The 19,944-nt window shown below is 34.1% G+C and overlaps 3 protein-coding genes across 3 annotated transcripts; 2 read left to right on the top strand and 1 right to left on the bottom strand.

Annotated features, from left to right (window-relative positions):
- The first annotated feature begins 1,326 nt into the window (after positions 1-1,326).
- On the top strand, positions 1,327-3,064 carry LOC133812744 (uncharacterized). The gene is made up of 7 exons (XM_062246559.1): positions 1,327-1,483; positions 1,572-1,733; positions 1,845-2,083; positions 2,175-2,268; positions 2,381-2,433; positions 2,514-2,597; positions 2,687-3,064. The coding sequence occupies exons 1-6, from the start codon at positions 1,402-1,404 to the stop codon at positions 2,580-2,582; spliced, it is 699 nt and encodes a 232-aa protein (XP_062102543.1). The 5' UTR covers positions 1,327-1,401; the 3' UTR covers positions 2,583-2,597; positions 2,687-3,064.
- Positions 3,065-6,599: 3,535 nt separating this feature from the next.
- On the bottom strand, positions 6,600-7,277 carry LOC133781562 (B3 domain-containing protein At2g32645-like). Its single transcript, XM_062220606.1, has one exon. It carries the CDS (start codon positions 7,275-7,277, stop codon positions 6,600-6,602), a length of 678 nt encoding a protein of 225 aa, XP_062076590.1.
- Positions 7,278-12,844: 5,567 nt separating this feature from the next.
- On the top strand, positions 12,845-13,955 carry LOC133781553 (uncharacterized). The gene is made up of 2 exons (XM_062220597.1): positions 12,845-13,000; positions 13,263-13,955. Exons 1-2 carry the CDS (start codon positions 12,845-12,847, stop codon positions 13,953-13,955), a joined length of 849 nt encoding a protein of 282 aa, XP_062076581.1.
- The last annotated feature ends 5,989 nt before the right edge of the window (positions 13,956-19,944 follow it).

Below are 19,944 nucleotides of genomic sequence, written 5' to 3'. Positions count from 1 at the left end.
ATAGGTGGCGGTGGATATGGTCCTGCAGCAACACCATCGGTGGATCTCTTTCTTTTCAGGTTTTCTTTTGCTTTAACTCTGCAATTAGAATTTGATGATGGCCCATCGTCAACAAAATCAGCAATAAGAAACTGATGACATACATCCACGAGTGCATTAAATCGTCTACAGGATTGGCCATATTTAGAAATGTTTTCAATCCTCGACATTTTTCTTTGATATAGATTTTTGTTCTAAACTATAACTCGAGACAATTAATTGAAGCCTATCTAGACTCAAATATATAAGTATATGCACGTGTAGCAAGATTTCTAATCTCAACTAAATATTCATTCAAATATTAAACAGTTAAATTTAAAATTTGATATTTATATCTATTATAGATATCTATTCTTTTTAAATTAATTTAAATTTATCTTATCTTTTTTATTGATATTTATTCTCCTAAATTAACGCCAATTTCAATCCTCAGATAAAAACACCGCTTTTTAAATTTATTTTCATATCATCTAATCTTCCTTTTGTTGCATAATAAATATATATCATATTTTAATTTCAAAAGATATATATAATTCTATTTTATTTTGTAAATAATTATTAAAACTAGGTTAGAGTGCAAAATGACCTTAAAAAAATATTTTTAAAGTTATTTTGCCAAATGGTCCAATTTATATTAATGAGAATATTAAGAAATGATGTGACACTCTAAAATTGCTCCATAACACTCTTTCTATTTTCTAATTTTTTTACATTTTTTAGTTCTTCTTTTTCACATTTATGATTACTAATTAATTATTAAAAAATATTATAATATCTAAATATCTAAAATTAAAAATTATTCACACTTTATTTTTTAAATGTAATTACACTATCTATTTATATTTATATATTGACGTCGTTTTTCGTCAACTTATAATAGAAGAGCACTAAACACAGAATTAGAAAAATCAATAAAAAAACACACAATATTTTATGTGGTTCAGCAGTTAAAATCTGGGGAATTTTTCAAAAATATGGCTTTTATACTACCAATGTAAAAAAATATGGGAGTTATACTTTTCTTAATTTATATGAGAAATTTATTAAAGAAAAAATTAAAGTATGTGAAACACAATTAGTAGCTAACTAAAATAAGGAAATGTCATATTTTTTTATCATAGTTATGTTTTCTTTAATTTTAAAAGTAATTTTTTTTTATTTGTTTCCATCATTTTTTTCTTTTTTTCCTTACTTGTTTTTTCTTCCATTTTTTCCTTTTTTTTTTTTTTTTTTTTTCATTTTTATTCATTTATCTATTTTTTTTCTTTCTTTCATTTGGATTATTTTTTTTTTCTTCCGTTTTTTTCATTATATTTTTTCTCCATTTTTGTATTTATATTTTTCTCCTTCAAATCAAATCCTATGCCAAAAACTCAGGCTGTGAAGGGTGGAATGTGTGGTGGATTTCGAATTGGTCGCGGTGATGGATATTTTCCTAAATCTGGTGTGCTCATATGTCTATATGTTTGCTTATTTATAGTGGTAGCTCAGCAGAGGATAGTTTGTCATGTCCTTTTTACTTGTTCTTGCAGGGCGAGGTAATGGAAGAGGTGGAAATTCCTTTAACAATGCAAATTTCCGCAGGGGTTTTCATCATGGTGGACGTGGTCATATGGGCAGAATGAATTTTCCTAACGAATATGGATTTGATAACCCGCATGCTGAATTTCATGGGAGACAAAACGTTGGACGAGGTTATTTTTCAAATTTCTTGTAATTATTATTTATTTTTAATTATTTTTGTCTTCCCTGTTCCAATTTTCTGAGTCAATTCTTTAAAGTAAGATTTTACCAACGAATAATAGGTGGAAGGAGAGGTTCTTTCAGAAGTGGTGATTACCCTTCTGGTAGGTTTGCTGGACGTAATTTTGATAGATCATGGCATGGTGTCCCCAACAGAGAACGGGAAATGCACTACCCTCCTATGAGGCAGCCTTATTCTCCGGAAGGCCATTTTGACAGACCTTTCCCAGGAAATCACTTTGATGACCCTTATGGTTATAATGACAGTATGCGTGGCATGAAGCGGCCATTGTACACGAGGGTAAGATGTCCTTTTTTTCTTGTTAACTTTTAATATGGTTTATCTTATAATCTATTGAATCTTATGATTGGTACTATGCTCCTGGATTTAGGACCCTGATCCTGATTTTGTGGAGCCAAGCAGAATTCGCCCAAGATTAGAATATTCTGATCCAGCAGCTTCCTTTCGTGGAAGCCGTTATCATGGTAAGGGTGTTTACATCTGGTTTTACCTCTAGTATCTGCTCATCAATTCCGTCATGTACACATGTATAATATATATTCTAATCATGTTGTTCTTTTGTATTTTTAAATTCAGATACTAATGGAGCCGGCAGCAGTGTCTATCCTCGTGATTATTATGGCCCTGATGTAAGAAATTGTTGCTTTTAATGATATGGCACGATAATGATGTTTTATTGATATCTCTAATTATTCAGCTGGCCTTGCAGAATGCTGGAGGTCCTTATTCATCATACTATGGAGGTGATCCCCCATATGGTGGTGGCTACTACTATTAATCTCAAGGAACTTTGGTAATAAAAATTCCTTTGCAATGATGATTTTGAATTTTATAATGATTACCCATCTCAATGTTTCAAAGGTTCTCATATATTGTGTGTAGGTGGGCATGAAAATGCATGAGGAACTCTTCTGATGGACTAGAGGCTTGCTGTTTGAAAGAGCTGAAGTTCCATATCATTTCCCTTCTTACTCCTTGCTTTTTTCTACTTTACTCTTCCTCATGGTTTGCTCTTATATATATTTTTGGTAGAGTATCCAGAGTGCTAGAGTTTCGAGTTTAGGTTGTCTTCCAAGTTCTAAGATTCCTGAGTAAGATTATAATTTACTTTTCATATGATGGAGAGGTACAGAGATGCCCCCTTTACCCCTAGGTATGAACGGGTTGATGACTTGAGTTATGAGTTCTTGTGCATAAGTGCAGATTTCATTTTCTGCTTTATTTATAATTGTTGGTATGGATCAATATTTCTTGATGATATTTAAACTTGTGATTCGAAAGAGACAAAGTGGGGACTTACTTGAGGTAAAAGGATTCAGGTTAAGATTTTAATTTTCCTATGGAGATAGGAGACTTTAGTTTACTTATTTAAATGGGGGCTTTTCTGGAAGATGATATTGAAGATTTTATGGAGAGAATGAAGTTGCAGATTTGCAATGCAGGGTGTATATGTAAATATATATCACAAATTTCTGTCTGCGTTGACATAAGGTGATAAATGCACGATCTGCTGTGTTCTGGGACATTTCTTCTGGAGGTGTATAAGAGGTTCTCCCCTTTTAGAGGAATGAGTGGTGCAGCTATTTAGTAGGAATCAAATCAGAACTTCTCATGTTTTGTCTTGATGCCTTTTTTTTTAGGAGTAGAAGTGATAAGCCTTGTCAAATATGATTTAGTCAATTATGCAAATAAATGTTGGGAGACTCTGATATCTGTGTATTTTCAAATGGTGTCCATCGAGATTTGATTCTAGACTATAGTTCTTATAGTTTTGGTGAGACTTGTCATTGGCTGAATGGTTAGCTTTGTTTTGCACGAGTAGTCTGTTTTAACATCTGAATAACTTAGGAAGAAGACTTATTTGTTCTAAATTAAATTTCTACTTCAAGTGTTTCGCCTAATTAGGAGGTTTTCTAAGGATGCATCATTTCTGAACATCTTTGATGAATTGCGTAGTTTGTCATAGATAGAGATGGTCAGTTTACTCTTTTAGAGATTTAATTAGGTGAACTTCATCCTGCCCACATTTAACATGGAACTGACTTTTATTTGATGGGGTTTAATTCTTAGTATTCATGCTCATAGACCTCAACCCATTTTAAGCTTAGTAGAAATTTGGTTCTTGACTATCATTTATTCATTCTTTTCTAGAAAACAAAAAGAGACTAAAGAAATAGTGGTGTTATATTTAGACTTGGTGAAAACTCTAGAGTTGATGGTCAGAAAATACTACTGAATAAACTTATGTGTCTTTAGTCTATATAGGTGACATCTTGGGAGACCTTATTTAACAGTTTAAGAGGATTTTTCTAACCCAACATCTGATATTTAATCAATAAGACCATCTAGGAACTTGAACATAGAAATTTTTTTGTGGTATATAGTTTATATTTCATGGATCACAGATGGCCAACATCTGAAGTTTGACATGTGGGAATAATCTGCTTTACCTATAGAGATTTGCCCTTGTCCTCTTATTAATTATATATACGTGTATATTTATAGGACTCTAATGTTGAGCATAAAATATCAACTGCATAATTGTACAGGCGATTAACTTTTATATGGATATTATGATTGTGATAAATGATGATGTACATGACTACATGGCTTCTCATTCAGTTATTGGAATTACTAATTAAAAATGTTGTTGCTATACGAGCAATTCGGTACCCATTCAGTTAAGAAATTGGATAACAGCTTGAGCTTTGTCACTGGAAGAAATTTTATTTCATTAATTTAAAATTACTTTTTGAATTTGGTTTTAACAGTCAAATTTTCTCAATAGTGCCGATTTGTTGTTGACTTAGTGCTCAGTCGGCGGCAACCTGGTCGTTTAAAGATCACATTTTAATCCCTTTTCACTTGAGTAGTTTTATGTACTTTTGATACTTGTTAAACCATGATTAGAAAACTTGATTTTGTTCTCAAAAGGCACGTACAATAAATCATCGGAGGACTTAACCATGGGGATTGCATTTTGTGGTTGAATAGAAAAGAGGCCAAAACAATGTGCTAGCCGAGTTATCACTTATAACAGGCAATAAGTAATATTCTAATAACTAAATAATTTCAATAAAAATATTTATTTTTATATTTATTTGATACAATACCGTTACATTAATCTTCTCTCAAATAACAATATAACTACCCAATTTTGATCAAACTACACTCCTCTGTTACCAATTTGTGATCTAATCAACAATTACGCGAATCAATTAAGAACTTGCTGGAAGGAAAAGAACATGTAAAAGATGAGTTACCAGAGTCTCCATCAGATCAAGGGAACAAGCTGGAAGAGCCATCGTAGAAAAAATTGGAGGAGGAACCTTTGGCGGTGAATCGGAGAAATCGAGAGGTTGGCCGGCGAGGAAAGGAAGAACGTGGAGGAGAAGAGGAAAAGAACGACGGAGAAAACTCTTTGGAGAAGAGAGAGATCGGTCCTTCGACCCAAGAGATGGCTGAAGCTTCCGCCATTGAAGAAGAAGATGAAGAGAGAGAGATTGTGATGAGAGGAGAGAGAGAGATCGGAGCCGGAGTGGTTCTCATTCATAAGTAAATAAACAAAAGATAGAAACTCATTCATAAGTAAGAACAATCTATTAAGTATTATAATCAAATACTTGAATTTACTATCTAGAGAATAGATAAATTGTGGTTCATAAAATTCAAGAGACTTTCTTCACCATATTAAGCATCATTACTAAATAATTATTATCGATAGAATAATTAATTACTCATATGGACCTTAATGTAACTTTGGAGGAAAAAATAAAATTTAAATAAATAATTATTTAAATGTTCATCATCACTAAATAATTTACATGCTTATTCTTACGACAAGCAAGAAAATAAACAATAATTGTTGTCAATGTATATAATTAGATTTATGCCACAAAAGATTGAATACAAATACAATTATGATTAAAATTCATGAATTAATCTTGTGCATAAATATATGAAAATAATAGGATATTAAAAATAGAGTGAAATGGTGAAAAATGGCCCAAAATGGACCTCCCACACACCTAAAACAAGTATGGTTTTTTTTTAAAAATGTGTCCGTACGACATGTCATTTTTTAAAAACGACACGTCGTTTGCTCAAACACAATAGCGTTTACTCCCTCGGAAACGACATGTGCAGCTACAAAAGTAGCAGAAAAATAAGCAAAAAAACATAGAAGAAAGCACAGGCAAATGAACAAAAAAGGGACAAAGAGAATAAGTGAAAGAAGTGGGAAGAGAAGCTGGCAAGGCTCGTTGATTAGCTCTGAAACCTTATTCCCGTCAAAGCATAAGAAAATAAAGAATAGATTAAAGGTTACAAGAGGCCGTATTTTTAATAAAAAAACTTTAGTTTATGTAGTTTTGAATTAATTCTTTATCTACCATGTAAATGTACTATAAATTTTTTATATACGTATTAATAAAAAAAATCCCAATAAAAGAGAAAAATTGTTAGAAAAAATAGAATAAAATTACTTTCAAGATAAAAGAAAACATAACTATGATAAAAAAAATGTAAAATTTCCATATTTTAGTTAGCTACTAAAATTAAGAAATTTTTTCCCATACTTTTAACTTTTTCTTTAATAAATTTTTCCACACAAATTAAGAAAATTATAATTCCCATAAAACTTTAATAATCCATTCACTCCGTCAAACTTACAACCTTAATATCCATCTAAAAAAACACTTCCAACTTTAATAAATAAATAATAATAAAGAAAAATGACTATAGATACTTTCTAGTCTGATACTAAAAACACTAAACACATGAAATAAAAATATTACTAAGTTGAGTCGTTGCTTAGGTTGACCAATGCAAAACAGGGATTCGCATTGATATCTCTAAAAAACCAAAGTTGAACAATATGACCTTTTTCTAGTCCATTCCTTTTGACAACATCGAGCCAATTCTTGATAAATACGTAAGAAACAGGAGAAGATGCTTTATTTTTCTTTGAGTATTGCCACTTTTTAAGTACGAGGCTTGTTATATCCAAATTTGGTTGAATAATGTAGACTTGCATTCCTTCATTTCGTTCAACTTTATTTTTCTCATCATCGTTTAGAAAATCATCAGAGATTATTTGACTTATTGGCATGGAAAGTCGACCCTGTTGTTTGCTAACATCGGCTTCGAAAAGCATTTTTTGGTGAATGAAGACTGGTGATTCTTGGTCAGTAGCAGCATCAGGAGTAAGAATACCACGTGCATTACTAATAATCCTAGTCAATGCAGGAGTTATAGGTGGCGGTGGATATGGTCCTGCAGCGACACCATCGGTGGATCTCTTTCTTTTCAGATTTTCTTTTGCTTTGACTCTGCAATTAGAATTTGATGATGGCTTTGATGATGGCCCATCGTCAACAAAATCAGCAATAAGAAACTGATGACATACATCCACCAATGCATTAAATCGTCTCCAGGTTTGGCCACGTTTAGAAATGTTTTCAATCCTCGACATTTTTCTTGGATTCTGATTTTTGTTCTAAACTATAACTCAGAGACAATTAATTGAAGCCTAAGTCTAGACTCAAATATCTATATATATATATAGCAACATTTCTAATTCCTATTAAACGGTTTAATTTAAATTTGATATTTATATCTGATATCTATTCTTTTTAAATTAATTCAAATTTATCTTATTTTTTTTATTGCTATTTATTATCATAAATTAACCGAAATTTTAATCTTCAGATAAAAACACCATTTTTTTAAAAATTTAAAATTAAAATATGATTATATATTTATTGAATAATAAATATATAATCATATTTTAATTTCAAAATATATATATAATCCTATTATTATATTTTGAAAAGAATTATTAAAACTGAGAGAGGTTAGAGAAAGAGAATACATTGTGTTCTTGTAGTGTACGACTAGTTCGGGTCCAAAAAGAAGAAGGTAAGGTGAGTTATTTCTTTGGTTTTTCTTTGTATTACGGACCTTAGATACGTCCTTAGAACCTCTGTTTTGATTGTAGAAGAAAGCAAGAGAAAGAAGGGAGTGTTTTGAGAGTTGGGTGCAAGAATAGTCCGAACAAAACAACGTAAGTCCGAACCTACTTTATGTTAATTTCTCTCTTAGATTCTGAGTTCCAAATTCATGTTGAATGGTTTTGTTGTGTTTATAGTGTTTTGTACTAAGTTGAGGAGAAGAAAGAACACACCAAGAACTGGCTACAGTAAGAGGTATATATTCATAGATTTCCTTGGTAGTTTTAAGTTTCCGATTTTTCAATTTCGTTTCCTAGGATGGTGATGAATTTATGGGCTGTTATGTATGGTTTTAATCAGCGTTTTAGGACTAGAGAACATCCTTAAGGTGTTGGGAAGGGTCTAATATAGTATATCTTAAGTTTTGGGGTGGCAAGGTGGTGGTTGTAGCCATGGCCGATGGTTGCATTGAGAGTTTCTTCACCGCCGGCTTTAATGGAGGTTGCAGGCGGTGATGATGTTTAAGGCCACGGGCTGGGTGTTCTTCCACACCCCTAAGAGTTCCAGAGGTGTATTAGAAGTTGCCTTGGGGTTGGGTTCCACCTTTGGTGGGTTTGGGAGTCACGGCTGAAACTTGGGAGTCATTGTTGACCGTTTGCTTCGATCAACCGCCACCGGTGGTGGTGGTGGTGGTGGCCGGAGGTGAGGGTCATGGTGGTACCGGGATGAGGCAGTGAACGTTGTGGAAGGTACCTATGGCTTGAAACTGGACTTGAAGAGTGCTTGCCATTCTTGGCCGTGCACAAGGTGCCATTGATGAAAGCTTTGTGCACGTGAGCATGCATGCATGGTTTGTTGATTCTTTTGGTAACTAATGGTTACCAATTTGTAACCAAAGGGGACAAAAAGTGGTATTTGGTCCCGAAACTTTAGAAAGTTACTGCAAGGCTTGGGATTAGGTATTCTAAGATCAAAATCTGATTATCGAGAATTAAGGATAAAAATTCCCTAGTTAATTGTCCAAGTATAATAATTAACAAGTTAGGCTCGGGAATTATTATGTAAGCTTCGAGAAAAATTCTAGGTTTGGGAGTTAGTTTCAAAGTTTAGATTTGATGACTTAGAATCTATGAAATATTTTCAAGGACTTAGAAAATATTTTAGGAAGTACAATATTACCGATTTTAAGTCACAAGGTCAAGAGGTGGGCTTGGGGCTCGTGAATTGGACTCGAGCATCGGAAAACAGAATTTTAAGAAATAATTGGAGCTTTGACTTGAAATTTCAAACGTGGCCTAGGATAAAATTATTATTAGAAATAATAATTTTCTAAGTTGAGTTTGGGATTCTGAGAGGGGTATTATGGTCATTTTACCCCAAGGGCTCGGGTTTGGGCTAGGGTCGGGAATTTCAGTTTTGTTTTTTTAAATACCCTAATATTTTTTAGAATCTTAGTAAGCATAAACTAAGACATATTGTCCCAATATGATTATAGGGTCTAAACGCGTTCAGAAATACTCACAAAGACATAATTCGCGAAAGCTAAGGACAAGAGGTGAGGAAGTATACACCAAGAGTAACTTAGCTTGTTGTGATCTTAGTGAATTGTTTGCATGTTTGTATACTGCCGGTTAAATTCTAGTTGCTATATATGTGTGATTATATGGTTGGATGCGCATGATAGTACCCATCTATCGGGTTTGAATGTGCTTAGTGCAGTAAAGTTATCATGAATGCATGTGCAATGTTTGTGACTGTCAAGGGAAACCTTGTGAGGATGGACCCCATGCAGCCGTGTAGTGGGGTTAGCCACCAAGTCAATAAATTCATCGGGTTTTAGCGGAGTATACCCCTTTGGCACGTGAGGTGAGTATTCTTTGGGCTGCGGAGGCCCCCGGGGATCATGACCCCACAGATAACTCGATGGCTCAGACAAGGGAAACCTTGTGAGGGCGGATCCCCATGCAGCAGTACATCGGGGTTATCCGCCAAGTCAGTAAAGTCATCGTGTTTTAGCGGAGTGTACCCCTTTGGTACAGGAGGTGAGTATTCTCTGGGCCGTGGAGGCCACACGGGGATTAAGACCCCACAGATAACATGATGGCTCAGTTATATGATTTCAGTATGTTACGCAACACTTTGACTTATGTGAATATGCTAGACGTGTTGCTCAGTTTGCAGTTTCTAGATATGCATTTCTGTTATGCAAAGTTTGTTTTGGATAATAGAATCATGAGTTGTAGCTAGCTTCCTTACTGAGCGTTATAGCTCATCAGTTACTCTGTGTGTGTAGGTAAGGGCAAAGCTTAAGGAGCAGTGCAATGAGCTGAAGAGGATTCTGTCTGAAGTATGCATACTGTGAAACAACCGACCTGCGGGGTTTTCAGGGTTCCTCTTAAGTTTTCCGCTAAGTCCAGTAACAGTTTTATCAATTTCATGTTTACTAGTTTATTTAAAGAAAGCCATGTGGCTACAAACTATTTCTTAAGTTACGTTTAACTACATTTTGTTTTTAAAACTTCCCATCCAAATACTATTTTATTTCAAAGTACTCCAATGTAAAATTTTCTAAAGTTTACTTTAAAGTTTATTTAGTTTTTAACGTTCCATTTTTACCAAAGTTGACCGTAAGAGTCTAGTTGACCACGGATAGTCATAGTTGCGTTTCAGTGGGTCTAGTTAAGAAAAGTCGGGTCGTTACAAAAACAAAAGAAATGATGAATAAATAAAAATAAAAAGAAGAAAAATAATGGAAAAATGAAAAGAAAAAAATATGAATGAAAAAATTGGTAGAAAAAAAAATGAAGAAATGAATACAAAAATGAAGAAAAAATAAAAATGAAAGAAAAAAAATAGATAGATGAATAAAAATGAGAAGAAGAAGAATAATAGAAAAATTGAAAGAAAAAAAGGATGAAGGAAAATTGGTAGAAAAAATAGAATAAAATTACTTTCATAATCAAATAAAACATAACTATGATAAAATATGAAATTTTCATGTTTTAGTTAGCTACTAATTGTGTTTCTCGTACTTTTAACTTTTCTTTAATAAATTTTTGCACACAAATTAAAAAAATTATAATTCCCATTAAAATTTAATAATCTATTCAGTCAAACTTACAAGCTTAATATCCATCTAAAAAAACACTTCCAACTTTAATAAATAAATAATAATAAAGAAAAACGACTATAGATACTTTCTAGTCTATACTAAAAACACTAAATCATGAAAGAAAAAAATTACTAAGTGGAGCCGTTGCTTAGGTTGACCAATGCAAAACAGGGATTCGCATTGATATCTCTAAAAAACCAAAGTTGAACAATATGACCTTTTTCTAGTCAATTCCTTTTGACAACATCGAGCCAATTCTTGATAAATACATAAGAAATAGGAGAAGATGCTTTATTTTTCTTTGCGTATTGCCATTTTTTAAGTACGAGGGTTGTTATATCCAAATTAGGTTGAACAATGTAAACTTGCATTCCTTCATTTCGTTCAACTTTATTTTTCTCATCATCGTTAAGAAAATCATCAGAGATTATTTGACTTATTGGCATGGAAAGTCGACCCTGTTGTTTGCTAACATCGGCTTCAAAAAGTATTTTTTGGTGAATGAAGACTCGTGATTCTTGGTCAGCATCAGGATCAGGAGTAATAATACCATGTGCATTACTAATAATCCTACTCAATGCAGGAGTTATAGGTGGCGGTGGATATGGTCCTGCAGCGACACCATTGGTGGATCGTTTTCTTTTCAGGTTTTCTTTTGCTTTAACTCTGCAATTAGAATTTGATGATGGCCCATCGTCAACAAAATCAGCAATAAGAAACTGATGACATACATCCATGAGTGCATTAAATCGTTTCCAGGATTGGCCACATTTAGAAATGTTTTCAATCCTCGACATTTTTCTTTGATTCTTATTTTTGTTCTAAACTATAAACTCGAGACAATTAATTGAAGCCTAGATCTAGACTCAAATATATATATATATAGCAAGATTTCTAATTTCTATTAGGATTCGAAAACTCAATTAAATATTCATTCAAATTTAAAATTTGATATTTATATCCGTTATTGATATCGATTCTTTTTAAATTAATTCAAATTTATCTTATCTTTTTTCTTGATATTTATTCTCCTAAATTAACCGAAATTTTAATCCTCAGATAAAAACACCATTTTTTTAAAATTTATTTTCATATCATCTAATCTTCCTTTTATTGCATAATAAATATATAATCATATTTTAATTTCAAAAGATATATATATATATATATAAATCTATTTTATTTTGCAAAGCAAAGAATTATTAAAACTAGGCTAGAGTGCAAAATAACTTAAAAAAATATTTTTAAAGACATTTTGCCAAATGACCCAATTTATATAAATGAGAGTATCAAGAAATGATGTAACACTCTAAAATGGCTCCATAACACTTTTTATATTTTCTAAATTTTTAACATTTTTTAGTTCTTCTTTTTCATATTTATGATTATTAGTTAATTATTAAAAAATAATATAATATCTAAATGATTTAAATATCTAAAATTAAAAATTAAAAATTATTCACACCTTATTTTTTAAATGTAATGACCTTAGACACGTCCTTAGAACCTCTGTGTTGTGTTGATTTTAGAAGAAAGCAAGAGAAAGAAGGGAGTGTTTTGAGAGTTCGGTGCAAGAATAGTCAGAACAAAATAACGTAAGCCCGAACCTACTTTGTGTTAATTTCTCTCTTAGATTCTGAGTTCCAAATTCATGTTGAATGGTTTTGTTGTGTTCATAATGTTTTGGACTAAGTTGAGGAGAAGAAAGAACACACCAAGAACCGGCCACAGTAAGTTTTTGAGTTATAACCATTATTGGTTAATTTGTTATTGTAACAGTTTTATAACTTTTCTGTTGTAACAGTCTCTGGTCTAAAACAAACTCTTGTTAGCTTATACATATATATATATGGCTAACTTTCTTCTTGTATTGATATATTGAGTGAAATACAAAGAACAGAGAGCTTTCTTCTAATATGGTATCAGAAGTCACTACCCTCTTCGATTGATTGCTTTTTTTTTTCTCCTCCGGCGTTGATGGCTCACACCAGACGACATCTTCTTTCAACCGGTCCAGACCTCTCTAATGGTGCCACTGAAAATCTTGGTCATGTGAGCTCTAACTCTAATCGCTTTGATCCCATCGCACCAGAAGAACCAGAACAAACTCAGCCACCGATTGCCAAATCTTCGGTTGCTCCGTCTCCGATTGGGCCTTAACCTTCAGTCGCTCAACCTCCAATCCATCCTTCCTCGATTGGACAACAACCACCGACTGTTTAGACTCCAATTCCACCCATGCTTAGTACCCCTCTGCCTCGTCCAACTCATGAAGACGATCCATATTTTCTTGGGACTAGTGATCATCCCGGTCTTATTCTTGCCTCACCTCCTCTCATAGACAAAAATTTCCTCCAATGGCGCTGTGATTTTAAAATTTCTATTGGGGGCAAAGAACAAGACTGCTTTTCTCAATGGCTCCCTCCCACAACCTTGTCCATCTGATTCTCACTTCAACGCCTGGCTTCGTTGCAACCAGATGGTTATGTCGTGGATTATACATTTTGTCTCTCCAGAAATCAAGAGTAGCATTATGTTCTTGGATACTGTAGCAGCCATGTGGATGGAGCTCAATAACAAATTCGACCAAGGCAATGGCCCTAGAATCTTTGAACTCAATGAAAGTCTCATTAGTCTTCATCAAGGTGATGATTCTGTAAGTGCTTATTTCACTAAACTCAAATCAATGTGGGATGAAATAAATCAATTAAGGCCTAGAACTCCTTGTACTTGTGCTGCCTCTGTTGATAACTTTCATTTTCTGAATCAAGATCAAGTCTTACAGTTTTTAACAGGTCTTAATGAATCATTTCATGCTGTAAGAGCTCAGATTTTGTTGATTGATCCCTTTCCCCCTTTATCCAAAGTTTTTTCCATGATCATTCAAGAAGAACGCCAAAGAAAACTTGGTTCTTCTATTAATCACAACTTGGTGGCTGCTGTTCCAACTACTAATACCCGGCCCAAGAAAATGCACCCACCATGTTCTAATTGCCACAAACCAGGACATCTCAAAGAAAAGTGTTACTTCCTCCATGGCTTTCCTCCGGGATATGGTGACAAGAGGCGCAATGATGACAACCATTAAGCCAATATCAACTTGGCTACTGTCACTAACCAAACTGGTAGTACCACTATGACCCCTCCCATAATTGATGCTACTGCCAGCAATGCCTCAATTCAGAGCCTTATCTCTCTTCTCAGCCAACAACTTCAGAAGAGTGAATCCTCCACCCCCCAAACTCAGCCAATGGTTTCCAACATTACTGGTAACTCATTTTCTTTTCCATCATCTCATTGGATAATTGATAGTGGGGCTACCCACCATATTGGTTATGATCTTGCTTGTTTTTCCTCTTTTAATGATACTAATATTGAAAACACTGTCTCTTTACCCACTGGTTTGCATATTAAGATTCACAAAACAGGGACAATACACTTGAATGACCAATTAACTCTTCATGATGTTCTATATGTACCAGAATTTAGGTTAAATCTATTTTCTGTTAATGCACATCTGAAAATTTATGCTAATTCTTTCTTGTTTACTGCCTGCCATTGCATCATTCAGGATCATACTCGGATTTCCAAGATTGGGATGGCTACTCGAGTTGGCAATCTCTATATAATTGCTCAAGACAAGTCATCTATTTCCTCTTGTTCTAATGTTTTTTCCAATAATTCTGTATGTACTAATGGAAACCTATGGCATAATCGCCTAGGTCATCCTTCAATGTTAATCTCTAATAACATCAATAAAAGTCTGAGTTTTTCTACTGATAAATCTCATGATAGGCATTGCTCAATATGTCATTTTGCTAAACAAAAGAGACTGCCATTTATTTGCAATAACAATATATCTGATACTCCCTTTGCTTTAATCCACATTAATATTTGGGGTCCATTTCAAGTCACTACTACTGAAGGGTATAGATATTTTCTCACCATTGTTGATGATCATACTAGATTTACATGGCTTTATATGTTAAAATTAAAATCTGATGTTCAAACAATAATTCCAGCCTTTTTTGCACTTATTTCCACTCAGTTTTCCACTACAATTAAAGCCACTCGTTCTGATAATGCTAAGGAATTCAATTTGACATCTTTTTATGCTACTAAGGGAATTCAACATTACCATTCATGTGTTGATAGACCTTAACAAAACTCAGTAGAAGAAAGAAAGCACCAACATAATTTGAATGTAGCTCGTGCCCTTGCTTTTCAATCAAATCTTCCACTATCATATTGGAATTATACTGTCATTACAGCTGCATATCTCATTAACAGGACACCATCTTTTCTTTTAAAATTCAAAACTCCATTTGAATTACTTCATAATAAAGTTCCTAACTATACACACCTTTGAAGTTTTTGTTGTCTTGCATATATGTCTACTCTTGACAGCAAAAGACATAAATTCACCCCTCGATCTCAAGCTTGCATCTTCATCGGGTATCCTACAGGTATGAAAGCTTACACTCTTCTTGATATTGAAACAAAACAAGTTCACCATTCACGAGATGTTATTTTCTATGAGGATATTTTTCCTCTATATAAGTCTCACCATAATGTTGATATCACCAATTTTTTTAATAACTCCTTGCTGCCAAAATCAGAATCTGTTTCATGCAGGCCTCCTCTCATGCCTTCCGCTTCATCTCCTCTGGCCAACAATAATCCTTCCCAGCAGGATGACACTTCACAAGCTTTACCTGTACACACAAAATCTGGTCGTCTTACTACTCGACCAAGTCATTTAAATGACTATATCTGTACTCATAGTGTTTCTACTTCATCTACTGCTCATCCATTACATAAATATCTCTCTTATGACAGATTTTCTCCTTCTTTTCGTGCAACCATTCTTACTGCTCATACTACTACAGAACCCTCTACGTATGCCAAAGCTTCTACCATGCCTGAATGGCAACAAGCTATGATGGACGAACTTACTGCCCTTGAGCTTAATAATACTTGGCAAATAGTTTCTCTTCCTCACGGCAAACATACCATTGGAAGCAAATGGGTTTATAAAATAAAACATCAACCCAATGGAGCCATAGACAGATATAAAGCTAGACTCGTTGCAAAAGGATATACGCAACAACAAGGTATTGACTACATTGACACTTTTGCTCCTGTTGCAAAATTCAATACTTTAAAACTTCTTCTAGCTCTTGCTGCCACTTTTAATTGGTCTTTACACCAAATGGATATTAATAATGCTTTTTTACATGGTGATTTAGAAGAGGAAATTTATATGAATATTCCCCAAGGATATATACCTAAGGTGAATCTTCCTTCTAATCCGGTATGTAAATTAAACAAAAGCCTATATGGCCTAAAACAAGCCTCTCGACAGTGGTATGCTAAACTTAGCTCCACTTTAATTGAAGATGGCTTCAAACAATCACATTCAGATCATTCTTTTTTCATTAAAAATATGTCAGGTGTTTTTATAGCAATTTTGATCTATGTACATTGTCATCGCCACTAACAATGATCAAGCTATTCATGACTTCAAAATTCACCTAGACTCAAAATACAAATTAAAAGACCTTGGTCCTCTTCGTTTTTTTCTTGGTCTTGAAATAGGCAGATCTAACTCTGGCATTTCTGTTTCTCAAAGACCCTTTCTCTTACAGCTCTTAAGTGATACATGATATCTTGGCACTAAACCTTCATCCACACCTATAGAGCCTAATCTAAAGTTAAGCAAAGATGAAGGAGATGCCCTTACCGACCCTACATCATACAGAAGCTTAATCGGCAAGTTGATTTATCTTACCATTACACTGCCTGATATATCCTTTGTTGTTAATCGGTTGAGTCAATTTTTATCTTTGCCTAGATTACCTCATCTAAAGGTTGCCCAAAAGATTCTCCAATATTTGAAAGGAAGTCCTAGTCAAGGCCTTTTCTTCCCATCAAATAGTCAGCCTCAATTAACTGCTTATGCTGAATCCAATTTTACTGCTCATGATCTCCATCTTAAAGTTTTTTCAGATGCTGACTGGGGTTCTTGTTTAGATACTAGACGGTCTGTCACAGGCTATTGCATATTTCTTGGTAAATCTCTTATTTCCTAGAAATAAAAAAAACAAGTCACAGTATCTGGATCTTCAGCTGAAGCCGAATACAGGGCCATGGCAAACGCAGCATGTGAGCTCACTTGGTTACTCACTATTCTCCAAGACTTTGGCATTCATCACAAACAGCCTGCCATTCTATTTTGCGACAACAACGCTGCAAATCACATCTCCGAAAATCCTGTCTTTCACGAGCGTACAAAGCATGTTGAAATAGACTGTCATATTGTCCGAGAGAAAGTTCACAATGGCTCCATCAAGCTCATTCATGTTCCATCCAAAAATAACATTGCTGATCTTCTCACAAAAGCACTGTTTCCAACTCACTTCAGGGAATTGTTATCTAAGATGAGTGTCAGAAATCTCTACACTTCATCTTGAGGGGGAGTTTTAGAGTTATAACCATTATTGGTTAATTAGTTATTGTAACAGTTTTATAACTTTTCTGTTGTAACAGTCTCTTGTCTAAAACAAACTCTTGTTAGCTTATATATATATATATATATATGGCTAACTTTCTTCTTGTACTGATATATTGAGTGAAATACAAAGAACAGAGAGCTTTCTTCTAATAGTAAGAGGTATATATTCATAGATTTCCTTCGTAGTTTTAAGTTTCCGATTTTTCAATTTCATTTCTTAGGATGGTGATGAATTTATGGGCTGTTATGTATGGTTTTAATCAGCGTTTTAGGACTAGAGAACATTCTTAAGGTGTTGGGAACATCCAAGTCCACTTTCATGAAAGTCAAGTTCATCGTGATTGACTCAACCCACTGCTTGTGGTTGGTTGCATTTAGTGTCAAGACGGCGGAGGTTCTGGGATAGCTTAGTGTTGAATGAGAAACAATAGCAATAACTATTAAATGCATGTTATAACAAAATCATGTCATTTGTGCTATTTTCTCATCAATGATCGCAAAAAATAACAAATGATCATTATGTATGCTAGAGTTCTTAAATAAACAAAAGATAGAACTCATTCATAAGTAAGAACAATCTATTAAGCATTATAACCAAATACTTGAATTTACTATCTAGAGGATAGACAAATTGTGGTTCATAAAATTCAATAGACTTTCTTCACCATATTAAGCATCCTTACCAAATAATTATTATCAATAGGATAATTAATTACTCATATGGACCTTAATGTAACTTTGGAGGAAAAAACAAAATTTAAATAAATAATTATTTAAATGTTTATCATCACTAAGAAATTTACATGCTTATTCTTACGACAAGCAAGAAAATAAGCAATAATTGTTGTCAATGTATATAATTAGATTTATGCCACAAAAGATTGAATACAAATACAATTATGAATAAAATTCATGGATTAATCTTGTGCATAAATATATGAAGATAATAGGATATTAAAAATAGAGTGAAATGGTGAAAAATGGCCCAAAATGGACATCCCACACACCTAAAACAAGTATGGTTTTTTTTTTTTTAAATATGTGTCTGTACGACATGCCGTTTTTGAAAAATGACATATCGTTTGCTCAAAAATGACAACGTTTACCCCCTCGGAAACGACATGTCGCTTTTATCATCCCTGACCTTTTTTTTTTCAGGCACGCGGGTCGCCTTGACCCGGTTCAGTCCATGGGTCCGACCCGACTGAAACCAGCAATTCCAGCCACCGTTTTGGCCACCGTCACTTGGCTTTTCTTCCTCTCAACGTCGCCAACCACCCTAGCATATCCATTCTCCTCATTTCCCAACCAAAATGTCAAAACAACATGAAATCTGAAAATGGGCCTCCACCATTTTTGAGCTCCATGAAAAGCTCGGTTTCATAGCAATACACACGAAAGTTTTGTCTAAAACATTGTTAAAACCCAGCACACATTATCAAACCCGATTTCCCACATTAACATATCATTTATTCCGAAAATTTGTGCAAAAAATTAGATTTGAACAAAATGGGTTTTTGTCTAAAAAACAAGCCCTAAAACTCAAATGACCTTGTTCTTGATACCAATTGTTAGTTTGTAAACACAATATGAGCATCACTAATGCTCAAAACAGATTATGTACAATTAATAAATGCTCACAATCAATCCAAGAACACATTTTATTTGGATATTAGTTTGGGAATGTAGAGAACATACCTCCCATATTTCTCATCCCTTCTTGAGCCATTTCTACACTCCAAAATCTGCCAAAATTGTAATGCCCCAAACTCTAGGGATCGTTACGGTGTGCCTTTTAAACAATGCTAAACTCGCTAATCGAGTCATTTGGCCATAATCGTGTAACTAAGTATGATTAGCGGTTTAGGGTTAATTTTTTTTTCTTAAGATATAAGTTTCACTAAAACGTTTACCATATACATTGGGATCCCGAAAATATTATTTAAAGGTTAATTTCAAGAAAATATTTACACCCAGCCGCTCTAAGCGGAAAAACAGGGTTTAACCCTAGTTCCTCTTTCAACCCTCGGTCGTGGCGGTCGAGCAGCCGCATATGTACACATCGTCACCTAAGCTCTCAAACTCAAGGATGGTCCAGCTTTCTTTTGCCTTTACCTGCACCACATAGCACCCGTGAGCCGAAGCCCAGCAAGAAAACTCAATATGCTCATGAACAGTAATATCATGTCACAAAATCATATCTGGCATGCCTAGCAATTTATAACCTAATCAAGCATGCAAATGAGTTCAGACAATGCTGGGGAATCTAGGATAAGAAATCATGCCCTCCTGATTGGATGACTATTAAGTCAATCCTAATCAGATGAGTGATTTAACACTGGTGGTTCCATTAACCATAATGAGTGACTGACAAACAAGTCACCACGAGGCTCAGCACCTACAGCCATGCGAATGATGATCATTATAATCATACAGAGCTTATAGCCTTGAACAGATGAGTGAATATCACTTTGAGGTTCTATTTAACCATAATGAGTGACTGTCAAGCAAGTCACTATGGGGCTCAGTACCCATAGCCATATGACGAAACAGTCACCTGGGC

This window comes from Humulus lupulus, chromosome 1 (genome assembly GCF_963169125.1).
Source record: "Humulus lupulus chromosome 1, drHumLupu1.1, whole genome shotgun sequence".
Taxonomy (NCBI): Eukaryota; Viridiplantae; Streptophyta; class Magnoliopsida; order Rosales; family Cannabaceae; genus Humulus; species Humulus lupulus.
The sequence above is the reverse complement of the archived record's forward strand: the minus strand, read 5'-3'. Positions and strand labels throughout refer to the sequence as shown.

What these genes read in the sequence shown, in the direction of transcription:
- LOC133812744 (XM_062246559.1), top strand. Translation starts at nt 1,402, where the DNA reads ATGCCAAAAACTCAGGCTGTGAAGGGTGGAATGTGTGGTGGATTTCGA. An exon ending in AGCGGCCATTGTACACGAGG is followed by an intron (nt 2,084 to 2,174) that starts GTAAGATGTCCT and finishes TCCTGGATTTAG; the next exon opens with GACCCTGATCCTGATTTTGT. An exon ending in GTGATTATTATGGCCCTGAT is followed by an intron (nt 2,434 to 2,513) that starts GTAAGAAATTGT and finishes CTGGCCTTGCAG; the next exon opens with AATGCTGGAGGTCCTTATTC.
- LOC133781562 (XM_062220606.1), bottom strand. Translation starts at nt 7,277, where the DNA reads ATGTCGAGGATTGAAAACATTTCTAAACGTGGCCAAACCTGGAGACGA.
- LOC133781553 (XM_062220597.1), top strand. Translation starts at nt 12,845, where the DNA reads ATGGCTCACACCAGACGACATCTTCTTTCAACCGGTCCAGACCTCTCT. An exon ending in CACCGATTGCCAAATCTTCG is followed by an intron (nt 13,001 to 13,262) that starts GTTGCTCCGTCT and finishes TTGGGGGCAAAG; the next exon opens with AACAAGACTGCTTTTCTCAA.